This window comes from Ostrea edulis, chromosome 9 (genome assembly GCF_947568905.1).
Source record: "Ostrea edulis chromosome 9, xbOstEdul1.1, whole genome shotgun sequence".
Lineage (NCBI taxonomy): Eukaryota > Metazoa > Mollusca > Bivalvia > Ostreida > Ostreidae > Ostrea > Ostrea edulis.
Genome location: NC_079172.1, coordinates 6,382,190 through 6,404,710, shown reverse-complemented (window position 1 = coordinate 6,404,710; position 22,521 = coordinate 6,382,190). Strand labels below are relative to the sequence as shown.

Genomic DNA, 22,521 nt, shown 5'->3' with positions numbered 1-22,521 from the left:
TTCAAGAGTCCTTTTTCTTTTTCAATGCCTATGTCAGAACATAATGACATATTTACATGCAGATGTTCTAATAACTCAATTAACTCATAGTCTTTGGGTGTTTTTTTTACAAACAGCTATAAAAGAATAAGTAATGGGTACCACAAGTTTTTCAAGTGTAAGGGTCTTATATTATGTTTCTTACACTTGCAAAATCACCAAACAAATATAATATACCCCATCTACTTCTACAAAATTGTTAAGAGTATGTTCTGTTATTATTTTATCACAATGTTAACACATATGTGTGTTTTGATTAGGAGATGAGTCATGGTGCTCAGACAAAGTAACACAGATTAAGAATGGGGATTATAGAATTTGATGTGAGCAACAATTTTGCAACGAGTATATCTTTGATTTAGAAGGCTGGATCAAAACTTTTATTCAGAAAGAGTATAGTGTTCAAATTATACAATTTTTCAGATATAACCAGTTTTAGGTGTGCAATGTGTTTGTTCCAGTGGGACGGGTGTAGTTAACATCATTGTAATGTAAATAAATAAAATTTCTTTCAGTGTCTCGTCCACCTCCCCCAGTTGTAGGAAAAGTTAATCATTACAGTATTGAATTATTCTGGAATGACCCACTGGACAAAGCTAAAGAGGAGGCTGGAGGGAAGGAGTTGGTCAAGGTCTCTCTCCAGGAACAGGACAGACACAATCAGTGGGGAAATGTCTATACGTAAGTCAGGATCTCAAACTCTAAACCTTCAGACAAGGGTGTCTCTCAACCAGTGGGGAAATGTCTATACATAAGTCAGGATTTCAAACTCTAAACCTTAAGACAAGGGTGTCTCTCATCTCTCAATCAGTGGGGAAATGTCTATATGTAAGTCAGGATCTCAAACTGTAAACTTTAAGACAAGGGTGTCTCGACTCAATCAGTGGGGAAATGTCTATAAGTAAGTCAGGATCTCAAATTGTAAACCTTAAGACAAGGGCTTCTCTCAAGTTGAGGAAAAGGGTGAACATCCTATTGTTCTCTGCACCTTAAATCAAGGACATCTTTAAAGTTGAAAAAATATGGCATTTCCCATCTTCAAGTTACTTAAAAAACATCAAATTGAAACACTTTGAACATTCCACAAATTTGTTGTTGGTATTAAATGTGTATTAAGGGAATGTGTATTAGTGCTTCAGACAAGGAGCCCACACAGTGTCACTCGGACTATACAGTTAAATTCACAATATAAGTGCATCTCAGAGTAACTAATAAATCAATTCTCTAATAAATCAGTTCTAAATAATTCAGAAAAACTTTGAATTTAACGACTGTTTACGCCTCAACCTCTGTCTACCCTGTAGTGTACAAGGAATGTAGTGTAAATAGTTTCAGGTAAATGTGATTTAAAGCATAGTGTCTCTGTATTGTATTCGAAATGGGAAGTTTTTGACGTCATAGTTCTTCATTTTTAGTTCGCTGGGCCAAATGTCCAGAGAGCTATTGTTGTGACCCTGGTCTCTGCTTTGGCATCTTACTTTAAGGGATTTTTTTAAAACCTTTTCTATAAATCTTTTGAACCAAGGGGGTAGGGCTTTGATATTTCACATCTAGAGGAATCATAATTTAAATGCCTTTCATTTGGTACCAAGACTCCTGACCTTGACCTTGGACTTTGACCTACTTTTCAAAAGCTTAACCTCTTGTATACTAGTATATCTTTTGAACCAAATGGGATAGAGTAAGTGTAGTCTTTGTGAGTTGCATTGTCTTCTGACAACTCTTGTTAGAAGGTTAGGGAATTGAAAGCTTGTATCCATATCAGCTTCAACACATATTAACTCAAAATTGTCTGCAGACAGCACGTAGGTTGAAGATTCCAAGTTCCATTAAATTAAAACTTCACATATTTTTGGAGGTAGTTTTATTAACTGGATAATATAATTTATTTCAAGATTTTCGAGTGAGTGACTTTCATATAGGGAGGGCAACATCCTTAATGATGTATATTAGTTACATTTCATAAAACCTTATATTTGTGATCTTGCTGTGTCAGATTAATCAGCAATATATAATTTTTATGAAATGTTCAATTTGTTAATTATTGCTTACACAGACAAAATTATTGATAAACACCTTCCTTTTAATGTCAAGACAACCTTTTGAATTTACATGAAAATTAAAATCTTGGGGATGAAAAATGATTCACACTACTTATTAGATCCTCTCCTTCATGTCCATCAGTCTTTGCCTGCTGTTTTACTGATTATAAACATGGGTTCCTCCTTCTAGTTTACTACATGTATTGTCATTGGCCTCTCTGTAAAATAGAAATAGATTAAAATAGAAAATTGATCAATATCATTTTTAGATATATCTATTTCATACTTGACAATCATTTGCTCCAGAAATTGGTGCTGGATACCCCATGGTTGTTTTGATAGCTGAATTCAGACAGTTGAGAGATACCATGCTGAGTGGTTTTATTTTTCTGTTCCGTATCCCAGGAGTCCATGTTAGTTTTCTGTCCCCTCTGTCTTGAACACTTTTGATCTGCTAGGTTTCCAGCTGAGTCCCCGGTGCTTACTGTACTTAGTTGTTCATGACAATGATGAATGGTTAGTCATTGAAATTACACAATTCTTGATTTCAGTGTTTAATCAGTTCTGGCACAGTTTCAAAGTCTTCATACTTAATTTCCAATTATTTATTTGTTGTTAAACAATGATAGAATTTTGTTTGCAGATAAGTTATAAGTGAATAGAAATATATTTGATTGTTTTGTTTATGGAGATTATAATATGAGAAATAAGTTTGGAGAAATCATGCTGGTGTCCAGCGTCTGTCTGTTTGTGAACTTTTAACATTTTCGATTTCTCCAGAACCACTGGGCCAATTTCAATTAAACTTGGCATAAATTAACCTTGCATGAAGGGGATTCAAGTCTGTTCAACGAGAATATAATCCTGAAAAGGCAAATTTAGGATTGGGTCATTTAAAAGTCTTCTGTATATCAAGAACCACTGGGCCAGAAAAGATGAAATTTACATGAAATCTTCCTGACATAGTGTAGGATGTAAGAATTTTTCGCTCCTGTAGAAACATCACCAGCTGTAGGTGAAGTGCCACAAATTTTGATTGATGCATGACATTCACAGCTGTAGTAGGGAGGGTTGTCAATGTGCCAATGCTTGCCATGACCTCTGTTTTTAATATACTCCGTACTATTGTGGCAATTTCTAGTACAAGTATATGCTGGTATAGTTAAATTGAATGCGCAACTCCCAATTTTCATTCCCAATTCTATTACTTCACGTTCTTTACACTGTGTAATCCAACATCCTGTCTATTACAACAAAAAGTCTCCCATTGCATGCTGGATTAGACATTCAGGAATTTAACAGTGTGCTACTTTTCTGTATATAAGCATGAATACTGTATTGTTTATTATAGGATTAAACATTCTTTTGGAAGAATTTATTGATGTGTAAACTCCGGACATTTTACTCACAAACTGAATAAAAGTGCAAAGCACTTTTATGTTAAGTTTGTGAGAAAATGTCCGGAGTTTACACATCGATAAATTCTTCAAAAAGAATGTTTGATTCTTATAATTCCAATTCATTCACTTTATTAACAATTGCAAAAATTTGAATAGTTTCCCCGCACTATGTTGTTTGTTTTCAGGCGTGTATGAATAAATCGCGTTTTCGGATTTATTGATGTATAAACTCTTGTTCAACTTTATTTTTGTCCAATTGTAATAAATAACATTGGAATTATACAATATTAAATTCAATCCTGGTTATTCTACAGTTTCTTGTCGGAATGTGTTTCACACAGTTTAAATTGACCGTCCATTCCAGTAAATGATAAATGTTTATCAACTAAGATATATCAGCCTGCAGTTTGATTTCAAATTTTGGCCTACTCAGTAAAAATTATAGCAACAATTAATATATACTATTATGCAGCTAGTACCTGACTATATAATTAAGTGACATCACAGTATACAGTCCACTCCACTTATATTGAAGTTGGTTATGTTGAACTTTCTGTTATATTGAAGTTAAAATAAACCCCTCAGTAATAATATTTATGTAGTTCAGCATTGGTTATATTGAACATTGGATATAATGAACAATTCAAGTCGGTCCCCTGAATTTCAATATATCCGGAGTAGACTGTATGTGCAGTTTTATGTGCAACTATTACAAATATTCTCTACACTTGTGAATATCTCTTCTCATTGCTATTCATGTACTTGGCTTGCTTTGCAATTGAATGTAGAATCTTTGATGTAGACTTTATTTTATTATTTGTAGGGGTTATGCTCACTCTCACACAGTCACCGGGGCTGACCCCCAGACTACTTACAAATACAGGATACGTTTCATGACCAGCAATGAGAACACCGAATGGAGCCCACATCTTACAGTGTCCACAACCAGTAAGTGTATTTAGATTCTTCCCTTAGGAAGGAGACTGCCATTTTGAGTCACCAGGTCTGGATTTCTGGGGGTGGGGGGCTCAAGTTGAAACTTGGACTTAAGTGTGGAATTTACTGCTCAAATAAAAGAAAACTATGAGACTTTTTTGAGATGTGGTACAGTAATAAGTCATGAATGTTTAGGACTCTATCAGATCTCATCACAGTTATTTCATTGTAATAGAATGGCAACTTTGGATAAGTCTTTTCACCTTTATATTTATCTTGTATATGACCCCATTAGTAGCTGCAAAACTGTAGTTATCCGGGGTGGGGTGGGGGGGGGGGGGGGGGGGGGGGGGGGTAGACCAGAGAGAGAGAGCTACAGATCCATCCATTATAAAAATGTTTGTTTTACAGTGCAACTTCTTCTGCACATAATTCAGGTCTTATATCTCTGTGGGTTTTTATGCCCCCCTTTGAAAAAGAGGGGGCATATTGTTTTGCACCTGTCGGTCTGTAGACCATGTGTTGTCCGCTCAATATCTTGAGAACCATTCACTTGATGATAATGATATTTCATATGTGGGTTAGTTATGAGTAGAAGAGGATCCTTATTGTTTTTCAGGTCAAAAGGTCAAAGGTCAAGGGTCAATCTACTCTGGACATAGGAATATAATGTCCGCTCAATATCTTGAGAACCCTTTGCTTGAAAGACATCAAACTTGGCACACTGGTACATCCTAAGGAGTAGATGACCCCTATGGATTTTGAGGTCATATGGTCAAAGGTCAAACTGGGCATAGGAATATACTGACCATTCAATGTCTAGAGAACCCTTTGCTTGACAGACATCAAACTTGGTACGCCAGTACATCTTCAGAAGAAGATGACCCCCATTGATTTTGAGGTCACATGGTCAAAGGTCAAGGGTCAAACTGGACATAGGGATATACTGTCCGTCAAATATCTCGAGAACCCTTTGCTTGACAGACATCAAACTTGATACACTGGTACATCTTCAAGAGAAGATGACCCCTATTGATTTTGAGGTCACATGGTCAAAGGTCAAGGGTCACACTAGACAGGAATATACTGTCCGTTCAATATTTTGAGAACCCTTCGCTTGACAGACATCAAACTTGGTACACTGGTACATCTTCAGGAGAAAATTACCCCTATTTATTTTGAGGTCACATGTTTAAAGGTCAGGGGTCAAACTGGACATAGGAATATACTGTCCTTCAATATCTTGAGAACCCTTTGCTTGACAGACATCAAACGTGGTACACTGGTACGTCTTCAGGAGAAGACGTCCCCTATTGATTTTCAGATCACATGGTCAAAGGTCAAGGGTCAAACTGGACATTGGAATATACTGTCTGCTCCATATCTTGAGAACCCTTTGCTTGACAGACATCAAACTTTGTACACTGGTACATCTTCAGGAGAAGATGACACCTATTGATTTTGAGGTCGCGTGGTCAAAGGTTAAGGGTTAAACTGTACATAGGAATATACTGTCCGCTCAATATCTTGAGAACCCTTCGCTTGACAGACATCAAACTTGGTACACTGGTACATCTTCAGGAGAAGATGACTACTAATTATTTTAAGGTCACATGGTCAAAAGTCAAGGGTCAAATTGGACATAGGAATATACTGTCCGTTCAATATCTTGAGAACCCTTTGCTTGACAGACATCAAACTTGGTACACTGGTACATCTTCAGGAGAAGATGACACCTATTGATTTTGAGGTTGCATGGTCAAAGGTCAAGGGTGAAACTGTACATAGGAATATACTGTCCACTCAATATCTTGAGAACCCTTTGCTTGACAGACATCAAACTTTGTACACTGGTACATCTTCAGGAGAAGATGACTACTAATTATTTTAAGGTCACATGGTCAAAAGTCAAGGGTCAAATTGGACATAGTAATATACTGTCCGTTCAATATCTTGAGAACCCTTTGCTTGACAGACATCAAACTTGGTACACTGGTACATCTTCAGGAGTTGATGACCCCTATTGATTTTTAGGTCACCTGGTCAATCCACTCTTGACATAGTAAGATATTGTCTGCTCAATATTTTGAATTGATGATACTACTCTCAATTAAATGATGTGTGTGTGAATAACCCTTTTCAATTTTGCACCATGGGGGGCATATGTGTTTTACAAACATCTCTTGTTTTTTTTGTTGTTTTTTTTACATCACTACCTCAAAACTTGAATATAAAAGAATTCTTAACATATTTTCTTAAAACACTTATGCCAAAATGGACCTTCAAACATTCATTAAAACCCCAATTTAAATGAAAACTCGCTGTTTACCTAGCTGTGTTAGTTCTTTCATTCTATAGCTACAAAAAGCTATGGTCATTATTTTCTCTAACAAATATTTTTCAATTAAACTTTTGAATCAATTTCGAGTTTGGTTAAAGAATTTTTTTATTGTTTAGATGGGCGTAAATGTTGTATTAAATTTGCGACTCTCATAAGATACCAAAATTACTTATCAACTCTCCAGAATGTATTATTACCTAGAGCAGCTATCTTTTTTTCATTTGTGTTTAGAATATTACATGAAGACCTGAAAACTGTAACAGTAGTAATGGATATACGAATGAAGAGATACAGAAAATGATCAAACAGGGTTTATATTGACTGGCAACTTAGTACGTAAATAGGCAAATTTACTCACTCTCAAGTCTGTACCAATTTTTGCCCCAGAGAGCTACAGTTCTGCAGCGAAACTGTGACCTCACATTTCTAGATTTTGATTTAATTCATTTGTGAAACTACTGTAGATTTTTACACAGATTAATTGCCTTGGCCTTCTGTATGACAATGTTCTAAATTAAGCGTGTAGTTCATTTCTAACTAACTTTTAGAGGTTGCTGTAAACTCTGGTGAGAACATGACTATCATGTCAATATTTTTATCATGATATTCTGTGTAATTTCATGTTGCTGAATATATAGCATTTAACATTTTTCTGATTTACATACTGAGGGTATCATACACATACATTTTTTTGCTAGAGCCTAGCTTCCACTTGATTTTGTTTTACCTTGACCATCTGTATGACCTTGACCCTATAGACCTTCATCCCACATTTATGGATTTTTATACTTCATTTTTTAGAAAGCATAACTGAGCATTAATGTCCTATGTAATATATTTCTAGGTTTTTTTGTTTGTTTTTGTTTTGTTTTCTTTTTTATGTCTGATTATATATGTTATATTTGTTTTGGGGAGATTAAATTTTCATGCCTCAAGGACTCAATGAACTTGGGACATGCAAGCGCGAATCACAGAATTTGCCTCAAATCCAAATCCTTTCATATTGACCATGAACAGCTCAAAAGTGATGTTTATTTCTTAAAAATATTTGGTTATTAATTTAAGTGAAAGGATTATTTCAAAGCTTTTTTGTCAGATAAATCCAGTGTTATGTTAAGGTCAAAGTTTAAGAATGTCTATAACTTTGAAGTATACAATGTATGTAGACTTTAAAATATTTAGTCTAGTGAAATACGAAGGTTTGTATGTGTATATCAATTTCCATCGCTACTTTGTCACTTGCAGGGGCATCAATGTTTCACAAACACATTCTGTTTTAATCCTTACTATGCACTGACTGTAACCACACTTACATATATGTAACACGTGTCAAAGAGTCTATTTCACGGCAGTAGAAAAAAAAGTATCAGGTTTGTGTAACCAAGTATGATATGCCATGCTTGCACGGTTTGGAAAATATGTCGTTCTGTATGCTATTTTGAAGTGCCAAAAAGTGCAGCAGTAAAATGTAGATCCTCCTGGTTGTCTTTGTAGAGGAACCTCTCAATGGAGACCATTTACACAGAGCCATCATCAGAGAGGACCACATGGAGATAGAGAGAATACTGGACACTGGGTAGGTACAGACCGTGAGGGAGGGGGGGGGGGGGGGGGGGAAGTTGTCACTCTGTAGTAGTCTGGATATCCCAGTCTTGTCTTTGAACATGAAAATAGTAAATAGATGTTTGTTGTAGGTTTTTTGTCTCTTTTTTTAACTGTGACCTAGAAGCACTGACCCACCTATTTAAAAAAATTCCTACCAAATTGATTGTTCTATTATGGGTAATATTGACAGTAACCATAAGTAATGATAAACTTTGACAGCGCGGGACGTATGATATATTGGACATGGTCAGGTGGCTCATAACGTACTGTCTGAACATTTACTTATTTAATTTTCAGTGCCTTGTTGTCTTTTAGTGGATTCATTTCAATCAAAACTGATCTCATTGTTAATATTAAAGTGAAATTCAAATGATATTTGCAGTAAGGATTACATGGACTTCAACGGTGCTTATTTATAGTATCCCACTGGCCTTGTCAAAACAAATTGGGCTTTATCACAGTGCTCTTAGGTTAGCTGGATATGTGACAAAATTTGGACATGATTTGTTGAAGATTTGATGAAATTATTTTTCAGTTGGAGATAATTTTGGAATTTTTAAGAGATGAAATTGACATTGTACAAATATGATCCAAATTAAGACCACTTGGTCAGTGTGACAATTGTTTACAGTCCTCTGATTCTTCTTTGACTGCAGGTGTTAAAGTACATGCAGGCCGCTCCTTAATGTATCATTACAAATGTAAATGATTTTTAAAAGATAATAAAATTCATCAGGATATTTTTCTGGGAAACGATACTTGGTCAGCATGTCAATATTGAATGCCAAAAGTTTCATGATAATTGATGACATAAAAATTGTTTTGCTCATGATGAACGGTAATTAATTTCTGATTCTGTTAGGGTCAAAAATTTGAAAACAGAGAGAAATTTATGCATTAAATAAAATCATATTAGTTCAAAACAACAAAGTTGAGAGCAAAATTATAACATTATTTGCTATTTTTTGCTGTTGATTTTATAGAGAGTACTCAGGCTTTTACTGAGCCGTATAAACCCACAGTGAACATCTTTATCTCACCATTGTGAGGTCATGACTACTGATTGTTATGCCACATTTGTTTACAGATAATAATTGACATAAACACTTCGCCCGTCACCGAAAATGTAAATGAATGTGTGCTTGTAGAATTAGAAGTGCACAGAATTTGAAAAATAAGTAATAAAAATGTCACTGAATGAAAATTCGGGAATATGCCGGAAGTTGGTCGCCTCTACTACATAAACAACCTTGTATGAGCATATATCACAATATCAGGCAATAAGCTGTAAGTAATGCGTGATAAAGACTTGTTTATGTGTGAAGACATGACATTTTGCATAAAGCATGGAAATTTTATACTGATTTTAAGAAATACCACTTTTTAATGTTGTGAGTGGTATGCCTATGTCTTTGAAAAACCTTTGATGTGTACTTTAAATTTGAAATGAAGTCAAAAGATATCAGGTGTTTTTTTTGACAAATTCCATTTGGAAAGGCTTTTTTGTGAACCTGTATGTGTTGTTTCAAAGGAAGAGTAAATGCATAGTGCATTGTTATGTATTCTTAGTGTTTAAAAAAATTGTTTAGAAATGAAGACTTACATAATGCAAAGAATGATGCTAAAACACTTTGAATTTTAATCACCAATAATACATTTGAAAGAAATTGAGGCTTTTTGTACGAGATATGAAAATGAGAAGAGGTTCAAATTGCATTTGAACTAGCGGTAATTAGTATTTAAATTGCATGCGTATCAAAGAGTTGAATTCAGATGATAGTTTGCTTTCATTTCAGAAAAATGGTCAAGTAAGTGTACATTGTAAAGACATATCTAATATACATGTACTTCTCTTGAGCTATTTGATTTAACTGGACGTTTGATTTGATCCTTTGCTATATATTTAACTGTGTGGCTGCATGACTAGTCAACTGAATAACGTTTTATTGAGCCATTCACTTTAACATGACAGAACAAACATTTCTTCAAGATCTGAGATTGTGTTTCAAAATCCATATGGTTGAACAAGTTTGAAATGGTACCAAAAAATCACCTATCACAAGTGCCCTATTAAACCAGTCTTCATTGTGCATTGAGTGATCATGTTCAAATAGTAACACCCAACAGAATTTTAAATGTTTGTAGTTTTGTGAAATTCAATTCTTATTCTACCCCTATACATTTTTTTTATTGAGATGTCTTTTAATACGTTATTGTATGTACAGGCTCATAGATTTTTTTTATTTAAATCCAATTCTTTCTGTCTTCACCTGTTTATTGTTTCAACCTACCACAACGGTTTCATGTAAAGGGTTTTTAGGTTACACCTCTGTGATCTCAGAGCTGCTTCTGGTCTGTGGATGACATGACATCGCAGCTCTGACCTCTGTGTACAGACCATAAGTATGAGGAAATCTTTAGACATAGTTATACTGTACCCACTGATTTCAATTTCTTCCTTGGAGAGAAGTTTCCTTGGTTGGGGATGTTAGCATAAGGGGCAGTGATTTATTTTAAAAGGATGCACCACATTTCATGAGGAAATTACAGTGTATCTAAAAACATATAGCCATCAATTTATTTCATGGGAACGGCGAAAGATATAGATTTTCTAATCGCAATTCAAAAAACCTATCATTATGTATCTTTTTTCTCAGATGGGTATTAAAAGAATTTATTTGCGGATATTCTGAAAATCAATTTTCACTTGAAAGATTTGACGTCATTACAGACGAAAATTATACAGGTATTGAATTAATGAATTTATTTACATTCACCATTATCAATTACAAGTGTACTAACCAAAGAGAAACTAGATTTATGGTAAACAATGTTTATGTATACAAAACAGTCTGTAAACTAGACTTCTTATTGACTGATAATGGTATTTGAATATTTTAGAAACTACTAAAGAGAGCATAATGGTTTATCCAATAATGGTTTAATATAGGTACACTTCAAAATTATTTGCACTGAAAATACAAAACAGAGATAACTGTAGTATAGCTTTTTGGCATACAATTTACTGTGAATTTTAATGCAGTTGTTCATGATATATACATTTTACTGTGAAATATTAAAGGCACAAAATATTATTATAAAAGCAAAATTATGTTGAATGATTGATTTTATATCTCAAGTGGTTGGTATTTTATGCTGTGCACTCAACATAATTATCGTGTATGTTAGATAGATTTTCTCATTTACTCGATATCTCAAGCACTCGATCTATCTCATGGGCTTGAGATATTATTTCCTGCATGTGACCTATCAACTGCTTGACTTCAACTGTAATACATGATAGTAATGTTTACTTTGTCATTTATATAATTATTATCCACATTGGAATGTCATTCTACCAGTATGTATTTGTTGCATGCGAGATTAAGACAGTAGTCCATGTATAGTAACATAACTGCGTATGTAATGGTGATGTTTTGGATGGTATGCCTCATAAGATCTGCAGAATAGACCCTGTTAGATATTGAAAACACACTCAGAGATCTATATAATACACAGAGCGAAATGTTAACTTTTACGCTGTTCTGAGAAATAAATGTTGCATGTATTATGGTATAAAACAATGGAATCACATGGGGTAATTTTTCTATAAGGCCAACAAATAAAAATATGTTTGTTTCTTGTTACCAAGGCAAAAAATCTAGATGTTAGGTAGTTTTTTTTTTTTTTTAAAGAAGTTGGTTTATGCGCAATTCAAGAAATGGACCTTAACTAAGGTCAGGTAACAGGAATTTAACGTACAACTTTTTTGGCCTAATTAGACAAAAATTACCCTTCTATTTCTACATCTCCCAAAATACAAACAGCTTAGACATTTATCTTTAATATCTTCATATTTTATAATTTAACTTGTTTATGTCCAATTTAAAAATTAATGATTTTAGCAATAAACATACAATGTTCTACATTGGAATAGCATAAGATATTCATTAACAAAACTATTAGTGAATGTAGATATATCATTTTATGATTATTGACATTTTTTGGTCAATATGATGCTTCAGCTAACTGAAAAGTATTTAAAATAATGTTCACTTATGAGATGACTATTGTACTTTGAGGATAGCTAAAGCAACCAAGAAAATGTCAATGATTGTTTTGTTGTGTGATTGAATAATTTAAAAATGTTGAAATTGGCTACTAGAGCATATTAGCTGCAGAACTGTAGCTCTCTGAGAAAATATTGGGAGAGATCAGAGAGCTTCAGTTCTGCAGCCAAGAGCTTAATTATGAGATGATACTGGTTGGCCATCTTTGTATACAGCTGAACTGATAGACCTGGTTGAAAGAGATTAGAGACACAGGTGTTTGTTTATCATATGACTAAATGGTTTAAAAAATGGAAACTTACAACTAGAAGATGTAAAATTTACCCAACGATGCCTAACCAGTCAGGTTTGATGTTACTTTAATTCAAGAAATATTACTCCAGTTCTTCATAGAAGTCACCCTTTCTTTATAGTGTAAAATTGACAAAAATAAATGGAGACGAAAGCTTTCATTGAGTGCATGACCAAAAATTTAGTTTTGGAAAAATTCAAATGTGATATTCACCTTGAAGGCTTGTGCAGGTAAACATGTCAACATTTTATTTTTCGTAGATTGTCAATAGGAAAGTACAGAAGCAAACAATATCTTGCATTCATTGTACCTCACACTTATACGTGGGTTATATTATAATTTTGATTTATAATAGATTTATAAGTTGAGCATGGAAGTTATGTCTTGCACACAAGAATATCTCGCCACACAGGATAATATTTTCAGTGCATGAGATATGATATGTCAAACAGGAATATGCTCTCCTCTATAGCTGAATTTTTTTTATTTGATATAAGAGCTAGATCATTAGTTATGAGTATTGCTTTAGATAGAATCAACATTTTCAAATTAAAAAAAACTTTACAGAGAGCACATAAACATGTCAATTTAAATTTTTTATGATTACATGAAAGAAATCATTGGATTTTAGTTTTCCATTGTCAGTGATTGAATTCTTCACTGAGATCAATATTTTCCTTTTTCATTTCCATGATTGTGTATTAAACTATTTTATGCAGATATCAAGGTTCTTTATTTTATGAATTCAAAACTAGATCAATGTAATAGTGGGTTTTTCTTGTCAAATTATGGTTAACCCTGTTAATAGCTCCTCAAAGCTTTATAAAATTGTATGCTTGTATTTACACAGATAGGTTGATCTCTATACCAATGTAAACTGGTCCACGTTTCTTGCAAAGCCAGTCATTATATGTAAGGTTTACCTGAGCTTGCCGCTACCCTGAGTAGTTGCAGCTAGTTTCACTCGTGTGAATATTTTCACACTCAGCAGGATTTTTCTTACTGCTCTGGAGGTATGGCTATCAATAATTGATTTAATGTCAATAAAATTAATTCCGGACTGAGGAAAATCAATGTCTGAGAAAGAAGATCGAGGAAGGTGTGAGCTGTTAATAATCAAAATGGTTCTTTAACCGTGCAGTGTAATAAAACAGAAAATTACACTCAGAAGTGAAAAGTTAATTCAGGTATTGAGTGCTATGTGCATGATAGGGCTTTAATGAAATATTCATTCAAACATATATGCATCTATATAAGGGTGAGTCAGGTACAAAAAAGATATGATGGATAAGTACATGTAATAAACAAGAGGAGTGGCAGGGTAGAATATGGCAAAGGAAGAAAGAAAACAAAGCCATGAAATAGTCTAGACTAGACATAAAACCAACAATTTGGTAATAAAATGTTGTATGGATAACGGATAATTCCTGAGAGCTCAGAAAAATAATTTTCTTTTTTTTGGGGGGTGTATTAAGTGCAGTGAGCAGTATATACATGCTTTGAAGTGGGACATTTTTATCATCCAAACCCCATGTTCAATTCAACAGGATGGTAATTGTTTCATTTCCATTTATCAAATGACAAGACATCTGGTGGGTATATAGGAATCACTCTGTCCGTCCGTCCATCCGTCTGTCTGTCTGTGCAGATTCGTGTCCAGGCCATAACTTCTTTGTTCTTTGACTTAGGCATACCATATTTGGCACACAGGTAGACCACCATGAGACAATGTGTCGAGTACCTTCATGATCTCTATATGACCTTGACCCCAAGGTCAAAATTAAAGGTTTTTTACAATGGATTCGTGTCCAGGCCATAACTTCTTTGTTTGACATAGGCATACCATATTTGACACATGAGTGTATCACCATGAGACAATGTGTCATGTACCTTCATGACCTCCATATGACCTTGACCTCAAGGTCAAAATTAAAGGTTTTTACAATGGATTCGTGTCAGGGCCATGACTTTGTTCTTTGACATAGGCATATCATATTTGACACATGAGTGCATCACCATGAGACGATGTGTCGAGTACCTTCATGACCTCTATATGACCTTGAACTTTGACCTCAAGGTCAAAATTGATTATAGGGTTTTGATATAGTCATACCTTAAGACATGGGTGTATCACCATGAGACTATATGTCATGTACATTCATGACCTTGATCTTTGATCTCAAGGTCAAAATGATAGGTTTATGCCATGGATTTGTGTTCGGACTATATCTTCCATTTTCTTCTACAAAGGCATACCATATTTTTACACTCAGGAAAGAGGTAATTTATAAATATTAACAACACCCTTTGGGAGATTGGGGTAAGCGGGGGGTATTCTTAGTGAGCATTGCTCACAGTACATCTTATTAATACATACTCAGGCTAACAATATTACTTATCACTTGAAAGACTTAATATGGTTATTGGAACTCATTGAAAAGTTTGATAGTTTAATGTGTATTAATATAATACATGACTGATGGAGCCTTAATTAACTTGCTTAAGAAAGAAATGGCCATTAAACAGTTTTCCTCATATATGACCAAGTACATTTATTGAACCCAATCTGGGTAATCTTCTCAATGTAGGGAATCTTGGTTTTATATACCGTGGCCGTAAAACACCCAAATTGCTGAATAATGTTCATTTTAGTGCTATATTATAGCTTGTATTAATGGGAACTTTCTTAATTACTGTCATAATGAGAGATTTTCAGATACTCAAATATGCAAATTTCTCAAATATTTTATAAGGAATCCTTGTAGTGTACAAGTACTCGATGATATAGATTTTTGTCCCCTGTAATGTGGGTCTGTCTGTCTGTCTGTAACACATTGGTTACCAAATGATGTCTCAAATGCTCTTTGACTTGAGCAATATGAAACTTTACATGAAGTCTCCATAATTTAATGATGACCCCTTTTCTAGGTCAAAAGGTTAAGGTCACTAGTTCATATGGAAAGAAATCATTTGTGGATATCTCTAATACTATTTGAGATTCAGCAATCAAATTTCACATGAAGGGTACCGCGTCTTTATCATAAAAGGATGGCCAAATCCAAATATCAAGGTCACCAACTCACTTGAGGTAGCAAATTGTACGTGAATGAAATCTCTAATATCAGGATTTAGCAATGAAACTTCACTTGAACAGTCTTCGCAAAATGTTTCCCAATTTTTATGCTCCCTGAAAAATTTCTGGGGAGCATATAGCTGCTGTCATGTCTGTCCGTCCGTCTGAGTTCATGTCTCATTGTGCAAATTGTTTCTGACAAAGGTCACTCAAGTTCAATGACTAATATTCTTGTTTTGCACAATTAAATCAAATGAATATAGGAAATGATGAATTCTCTGAATTTGCTTGTCTTTACTTTTGTATTGATTTAATATTATATTTATTTTTACATCAGAGATGTGCCGATTGATGTCCCTGATAAGTATGGTTTCACTGGACTGATGCAGGCCTCGCAGAAAGGATACACAGAGTAGGTCATGCTATTGACATGTTTACATGGAGTTAAGCTACCTCTAGAGATGATTGCTTTATTAGGTTTATAACGTGGTACTTCTAATACTGTTGTAATTATATCACAGGAAAAATGCCGATTCTGAAGAGAGGTAAATGTGATGGAAGATTTTTTTTTAAATGGTGAATAGCACAATGCCATGTAAAAATTGCTTTGAATAGGTGATGAAAGGGTTTTGCCATGTATATTTTGCTCAGTATATGGTTTTATTAAAACAAGAGGAGCAGTATTAAAATGTAATTATCCTCTGTGATATTAAGCCACATGTGTGGATCCAGAGAGTGGATGAGGGGTCTGGAACCCCCTCCCACACACAGAGAGATTGGTAAAAAATACATATTTTTATTCCACAGTTTAAGTTGTAAACTCCTGAATTATAGACCTGTAGCATAAAAAATTGCCAGGGATGGACCCCGCGCTCCACTCATTGGAAAAATTGATCCATTCTTGAACCTGGCATATACTGAATTGTTTGACATGCTTAAGATACATCTTTGGCAGCTACTGATAGTTGTTGTTTTGTCCTATTAGATATTTTCTTTCGAAAAAAAATGCCTGGTACAAATATATCATTCTTTGGTAAAGGGCATCTTGCATTAATGCACTGCAATGCAGCTTTTTGGTTATGTGGAGTAGATTGTGTGTAATTATATACATTATAGATTAGTGGATTCAGGTGTTGAAATGACAAAATGATGTTCATAATGCAAAAAGATGTTTGCTTTTTGTCTTTGTAAACTCTACTGCAAAATGCGATACATATTCATATCTCGGAGAGGAAGTTTGGGTAATAGTGGAAAGAATTTTAGTATAAAGATGATTTATTTAAAAAATGTATTTTCAGTATAATGGAGATTTTGATCAGGCATGGTGCAGACGTCAATGCGCAAAATGATTCTGGCAAAACTGCGTAAGTACGGTAGTCAAAAGTTAAAAAGATGTCAGTTTAGATTGATTAATTGGTTTGGTTTATAGTTGTCATGCCAAAAGAAAAAACAATTCTGTAATGACAAGTCTGAACCATGAAAGCATATCAAACTTTCTGATTTTTAGTTATTTCTATCGCAACATTAGTGTAGATATAGACACTACATACAAAATTTTACGCTCCTTCATCTGTGGTAAGTGCACAAGATTGTTAATTCATTACAAAAACTAATAACAATTTACAAACAAAAATGGTAAATGTTCACATGGAATTAACCTCATAAAAATACCAGTAGAACTGTGTACAAAAACAAGTATGTGTTGTATAAGTCACAGTTATTGACTGTCTGTAGTATATGACACACAGTTATTGACTGATTGTAGTATATACCACACAGTTATTGACTGTCTGTGTAGTAGATGTCACACAGTTATTGACTGACTATAGTATATGTCTCACAGTTATTGACTGACTATAATATATGTCACACAGTTATTGACTGACTGTGTAGTATATGTCACACTGTTGTTGACTGACTGTGTAGTATATGTCACACAGTTATTGACTATCTGTGTAGTATATGTCACACAGTTATTGACTGTCTGTGTAGTATATGTCACACAGTTATTGACTGACTGTGTAGTAGATGTCACACAGTTATTGACTGACTGTGTAGTAGATGTCACACAGTTGTTGACTGACTGTGTTGTATATCTCACTCAGTTATTGACTGACTGTGTAGTATATGTCACACAGTTATTGACTGACTGTAGTATATGTCAAACAGTTATTGACTGACTGTGTAGTAGATGTCACACAGTTATTGGCTGACTGTAGTATATGTCACACAGTTATTGACTGACTGTAGTATATGTCACACAGTTATTGACTGACTGTAGTAGATCTCACTCAGTTATTTACTGTCTGTGTAGTATATGTCACACAGTTATTGACTGACTGTAGTATTTGTCACACAGTTATTGACTGACTGTAGTATATGTCACACAGTTGTTGACTGACTGTAGTATTTGTCACAGTTATTGACTGACTGTAGTATTTATCAGTTATTGACTGACTGTAGTATTTATCACAGTTATTGACTGACTGTAGTATTTGTCACAGTTATTGACTGACTGTAGTATTGGTCACACAGTTATTGACTAACTGTAGTATTTATCACTTAATGACTGACTGTAGTATTGGTCACACAATTATTGACTAACTGTAGTATTTATCAGTTAATGACTGACTGTAGTATTTATCACAGTTATTGACTGACTGTGTAGTATATGTCACACAGTTATTGACTGACTGTGTAGTATATGTCACACAGTTATTGACTGACTGTAGTATTTGTCACACAGTTATTGACTGACTGTAGTATTTATCAGTTATTGACTGACTGTAGTATTTATCAGTTAATGACTGACTGTAGTATTTATCACAGTTATTGACTGACTGTAGTATTTATCACAGTTATTGACTGACTGTAGTATTTATCAGTTAATGACTGACTGTAGTAGTATATGGCACACAGTTATTGACTGACTGTAGTATTTATCAGTTATTGACTGACTGTAGTATTTATCACAGTTATTGACTGACTGTAGTATATGTCACACAGTTATTGATTGACTGTAGTATATGTCACACAGTTATTGACTGACTGTAGTATATGTCACACAGTTATTGACTGACTGTAGTATATGACACACAGTTATTGACTGACAGTAGTAGTATATGGCACACAGTTATTGACTGACTGTAGTATTTATCACAGTTATTGACTGACTGTGTAGTATATCTCACTCAGTTGTTAACTGTATCTGTTGTGTGTGTCACAGTTGTTGACTGGGATTTGATCTTTTGGACCTTGAATGTAATCTTGTTGTCCATGACATATGACTGCCAACCTCAAAACCTTTAAAAGTAGTCCTGAAGTTAGATTTAGCCAAGGAAACATCGCTAAAGCTTGTTGACTAAATGCACATTTTCATCTTTTGAAATGTCCTTTTAATTCCTGAATTCAAGATTTAGTGATGTATTAAATTGTGAATTTGTGAGTGTGATAAAGAATTTTCTGTCATAGAACTTTGTGTGCAGAAATTGATTAATATTTTGAGCAGAAAAATCATCTTTTAATTTGGACAGGTTAATGCTGGCGTGTTATGCTGGTCAGTTTGAAGCAGTTAAGCTGTTGAGAGATCAGGGCGCTAAGTATGATGACTTTGACCGAGGCGGATCCACCCCTATACACTGGGCAGTGGATGGAGGGAACATCAGACTCCTAGAGTGGATAATTAAGGACGGGGCTGATGCTAACATGAGGGACCACTCTCATGGATGGACTCCACTTATACGATGTGGTGGGTGTGGTAGCTGGGGTGGTATTTGTTCTGTTGTGTAGATTTCTTGTGATACAAAAGTACTTAAAGACCCAAATAAAATACCATATAGTTTCTTCACGGATCACTGGATTTGGGCGGAGCTCATCTGTGGTCATTGTTATTTACCTGGCCAAGAGATCCAGGTGCTGTGTATACTTTTCATGTACACAGGAAGGGTCGCAGGGCTGTCTGCAGTGTTTCTGTGGTCATAGTGTTTGTATAATGGTTGTATCGCTATGGCTAGATGACATACAGTCTACACCACCCCCTCTTTCTCTCCTTTACTCTCAGTCATTGGCTCAATGAATAATTTCTTTTATAAATATAGAACTATCATAAATTGATAATATAAATTATTTCAATAAGTTACAAGTTTTAGAAATTAATGTGCAAATTATTGTTTGATTTCTGATTGTGTAATTTATAATACATGCATATAGAGGGGCAAAATTACAATTATGTTAAAATTGTGTTGTTCAGGGGTCTTTTTAAAAACGATTGAATTCCGAGAAAATAGCAATTGTGGACAGGTAAATGCTATCAAAACTCTAGAACACAGGGCTTCCTCAAGATCTAAAGAATGCCAGTAGGTACTGGTCATTATTGTTATTAAAACACCTCTCTGGGGTCCCTCCAGACCACAGTCTCTACAGATGTCACTCCATCTGAGATCTATTATTATATGTTTGATTGATAGACGGCTAACAATTTGGGGGTGTTAACTTAAAGTATATATAAAGCACAGAAATAGCAATGAACTCTTAAATGAACATATTTACTGCCGTAAGTGAAGAAATATTTGATATAAAGCACAGAAAATTTCACTTTATTTGGATACCCAATTCCGCCCCTACCCGGGGTTGAACTCACGACCTGCGGAACCAAATCTCCTAGCAGCATGTAGCCAGCGTGCTAGACCACTCGACCATCTAGGCAATTAAAAAAGACTTGCTTTTGATGATGATGAAATTCTCGCCACGCTGTCACACGCTACACAGTCATTGAGAATGGAAATGGGATACAGTTATTTAACGTACATTTAAGAGGATCATACATGATACACATTGCATTCGAAATATTTTATATATAAAGCACAGAAATAGCAATGAACTCTTAAATGAACATAACTGTCCTAAGTGAAGAAATATATATATGTATATATGTATGCTGCCTAATCCTCTTATGTTTTGCATAAATTAAATTGATAAAAATTCATAATATTTTTAAAAAGGTATTATCTTACATGAATAATCCCTGATTACAATTTGAATACACTTAGTATTTTTATTTAGAATCAAATAAGAGATAGGGCAAACTTCACAGAGTGAGACTATCTTGAAAACAACTCTGGATATTTAAAAAACAACCCTTTATACAACCAAATCTGCCTAACATTAATTAACATTTTCAAAATTGACGGTGTATGTAATATTTGCATTAAGCTTAGAGACATCCAGATAAGGGATTTTATCCCCTGTAGTTTTGCCTATCATTTTGTGTGGACTAGTGGTACATGTATATTCATGACTTCAATGCTGAAACCTTTTGTAGCATCACTTAGTGGTAACCGGAGCGTGGCCTTGACCCTGCTGTTGGCTGGAGCTGAAATGAATGTTCAGGATAAGGATGGCAAGACTGCCCTGATGGTGGCCATTATCAATGGGCATCAAGACTTAGTGGAATTATTGCTCCAACGGAATGCTGATATTACTGTCAAAAACCTGGTAAATCATGTTTTATTGTTTATCTCTGTCACAAAATGGCTAGGTTAAGTTTTATTGTGTATTGGGATTTTTGTCAGCTAACTTGTATCAAATATGGTATATCCTTTAAGTTATGTGAAATTGTCGGTCTCTGTCATATGGTGTAATATAAAACCCATGTCTTTATTCCATAGCAACGGATCAAAATACTTGTGATAAGTCGTGACAACAATAATGATTATCTTTCATGTTTTCATCTCTGTATGGACACATGTTTTGTATTATTAAAGTGTTTATGAATTTCTTAAATACGTGTATAACTCAATAATTAATTTTAAAAATTGTAATTGTGTAGCAATTATGTAGTGTCTCTGAGTTAAAAAGACATGAAATTGATCTCCCATGAAATTTGCACATCCAGTTTAAGATAGAAGAAAAATAAGGTTGTGATAATTTCTTTTTCCTTTTTTATGAGGGGGTGGCTATTGATATAATGAGAAGAAATATTTCTTTACAACAATACTTCAGACAGTAAAAATTTTCACATTTGGAGTAAGTTACTGAAGATAACGTCAGAGATAATATTTCCAGCACAGGGTTATACCCAGGGCCGCATCTCAGAGGGAAGGCAAGCTGGGGGGGGGGGGGGGCTGAGAACCAGCTTTTGGTTCGAGAGTGAAGATCTGGTGAGGGGCCAGAGGGTAAAGCCAATAGAACCTTGAGGGTTTCAGGTTTTGCAGGGGAAAACATGGACTTCATCTAGTAGTTGAATACAGTATTTTGAAGTTTAAGGTCAAAATTGAATTGATTATAAAAATGTTCATTAGGAGATACATGCCATACTATATTTGTTGGTGTGTTTAAAAAACCTCTTTACCCACCAACTCCAAGCAAACATTATCAAGAAATGTTGAAGCAATCCCTGTATGACCAAAATCTGTGTGTTGTAAGGCTCCAAATGATAGATGCTCTGATGGTTTCTTTTAACTGTTTGTTTTTGTAGTATGGGAAAACTGCTTATGAAATGGCTCATTCCATGGAGAGAAGGGTATGTTGATAAAATCCACAAATCACTTTATCATCTTATAACAGCAATTCATTTCAAGGTAACAGATCGAATTGGTTTTTTTCATTAATGATTTCATGTAACCTGTTTTCAATCAATTTGCTTTGTCAATTTGTCATGTGCTGTCTATTATCCTGGATTTATTTGCAAACAAAATCCCCAGTCCATGGTGGTATAATTCTCAT

The 22,521-nt window shown here is 34.5% G+C and overlaps 1 protein-coding gene across 2 annotated transcripts in view; it reads left to right on the top strand.

Moving 5' to 3' along the window:
* LOC125658793 (fibronectin type 3 and ankyrin repeat domains protein 1-like) overlaps nt 1-22,521 on the top strand; it is a 28,895-nt gene that overhangs the window by 1,947 nt on the left and 4,427 nt on the right. The window contains exons 2-10 of one of the 2 annotated variants that reach the window (XM_048890212.2): nt 555-720; nt 4,305-4,429; nt 8,253-8,334; nt 16,136-16,210; nt 16,320-16,343; nt 17,097-17,162; nt 19,332-19,546; nt 21,119-21,291; nt 22,274-22,318. In XM_048890212.2, the coding sequence (XP_048746169.2) occupies nt 555-720; nt 4,305-4,429; nt 8,253-8,334; nt 16,136-16,210; nt 16,320-16,343; nt 17,097-17,162; nt 19,332-19,546; nt 21,119-21,291; nt 22,274-22,318 (971 nt within the window). The remainder of the gene's footprint in view (nt 1-554; nt 721-4,304; nt 4,430-8,252; nt 8,335-16,135; nt 16,211-16,319; nt 16,344-17,096; nt 17,163-19,331; nt 19,547-21,118; nt 21,292-22,273; nt 22,319-22,521) is intronic. The other variant, XM_048890213.2, reaches the window with a different exon arrangement.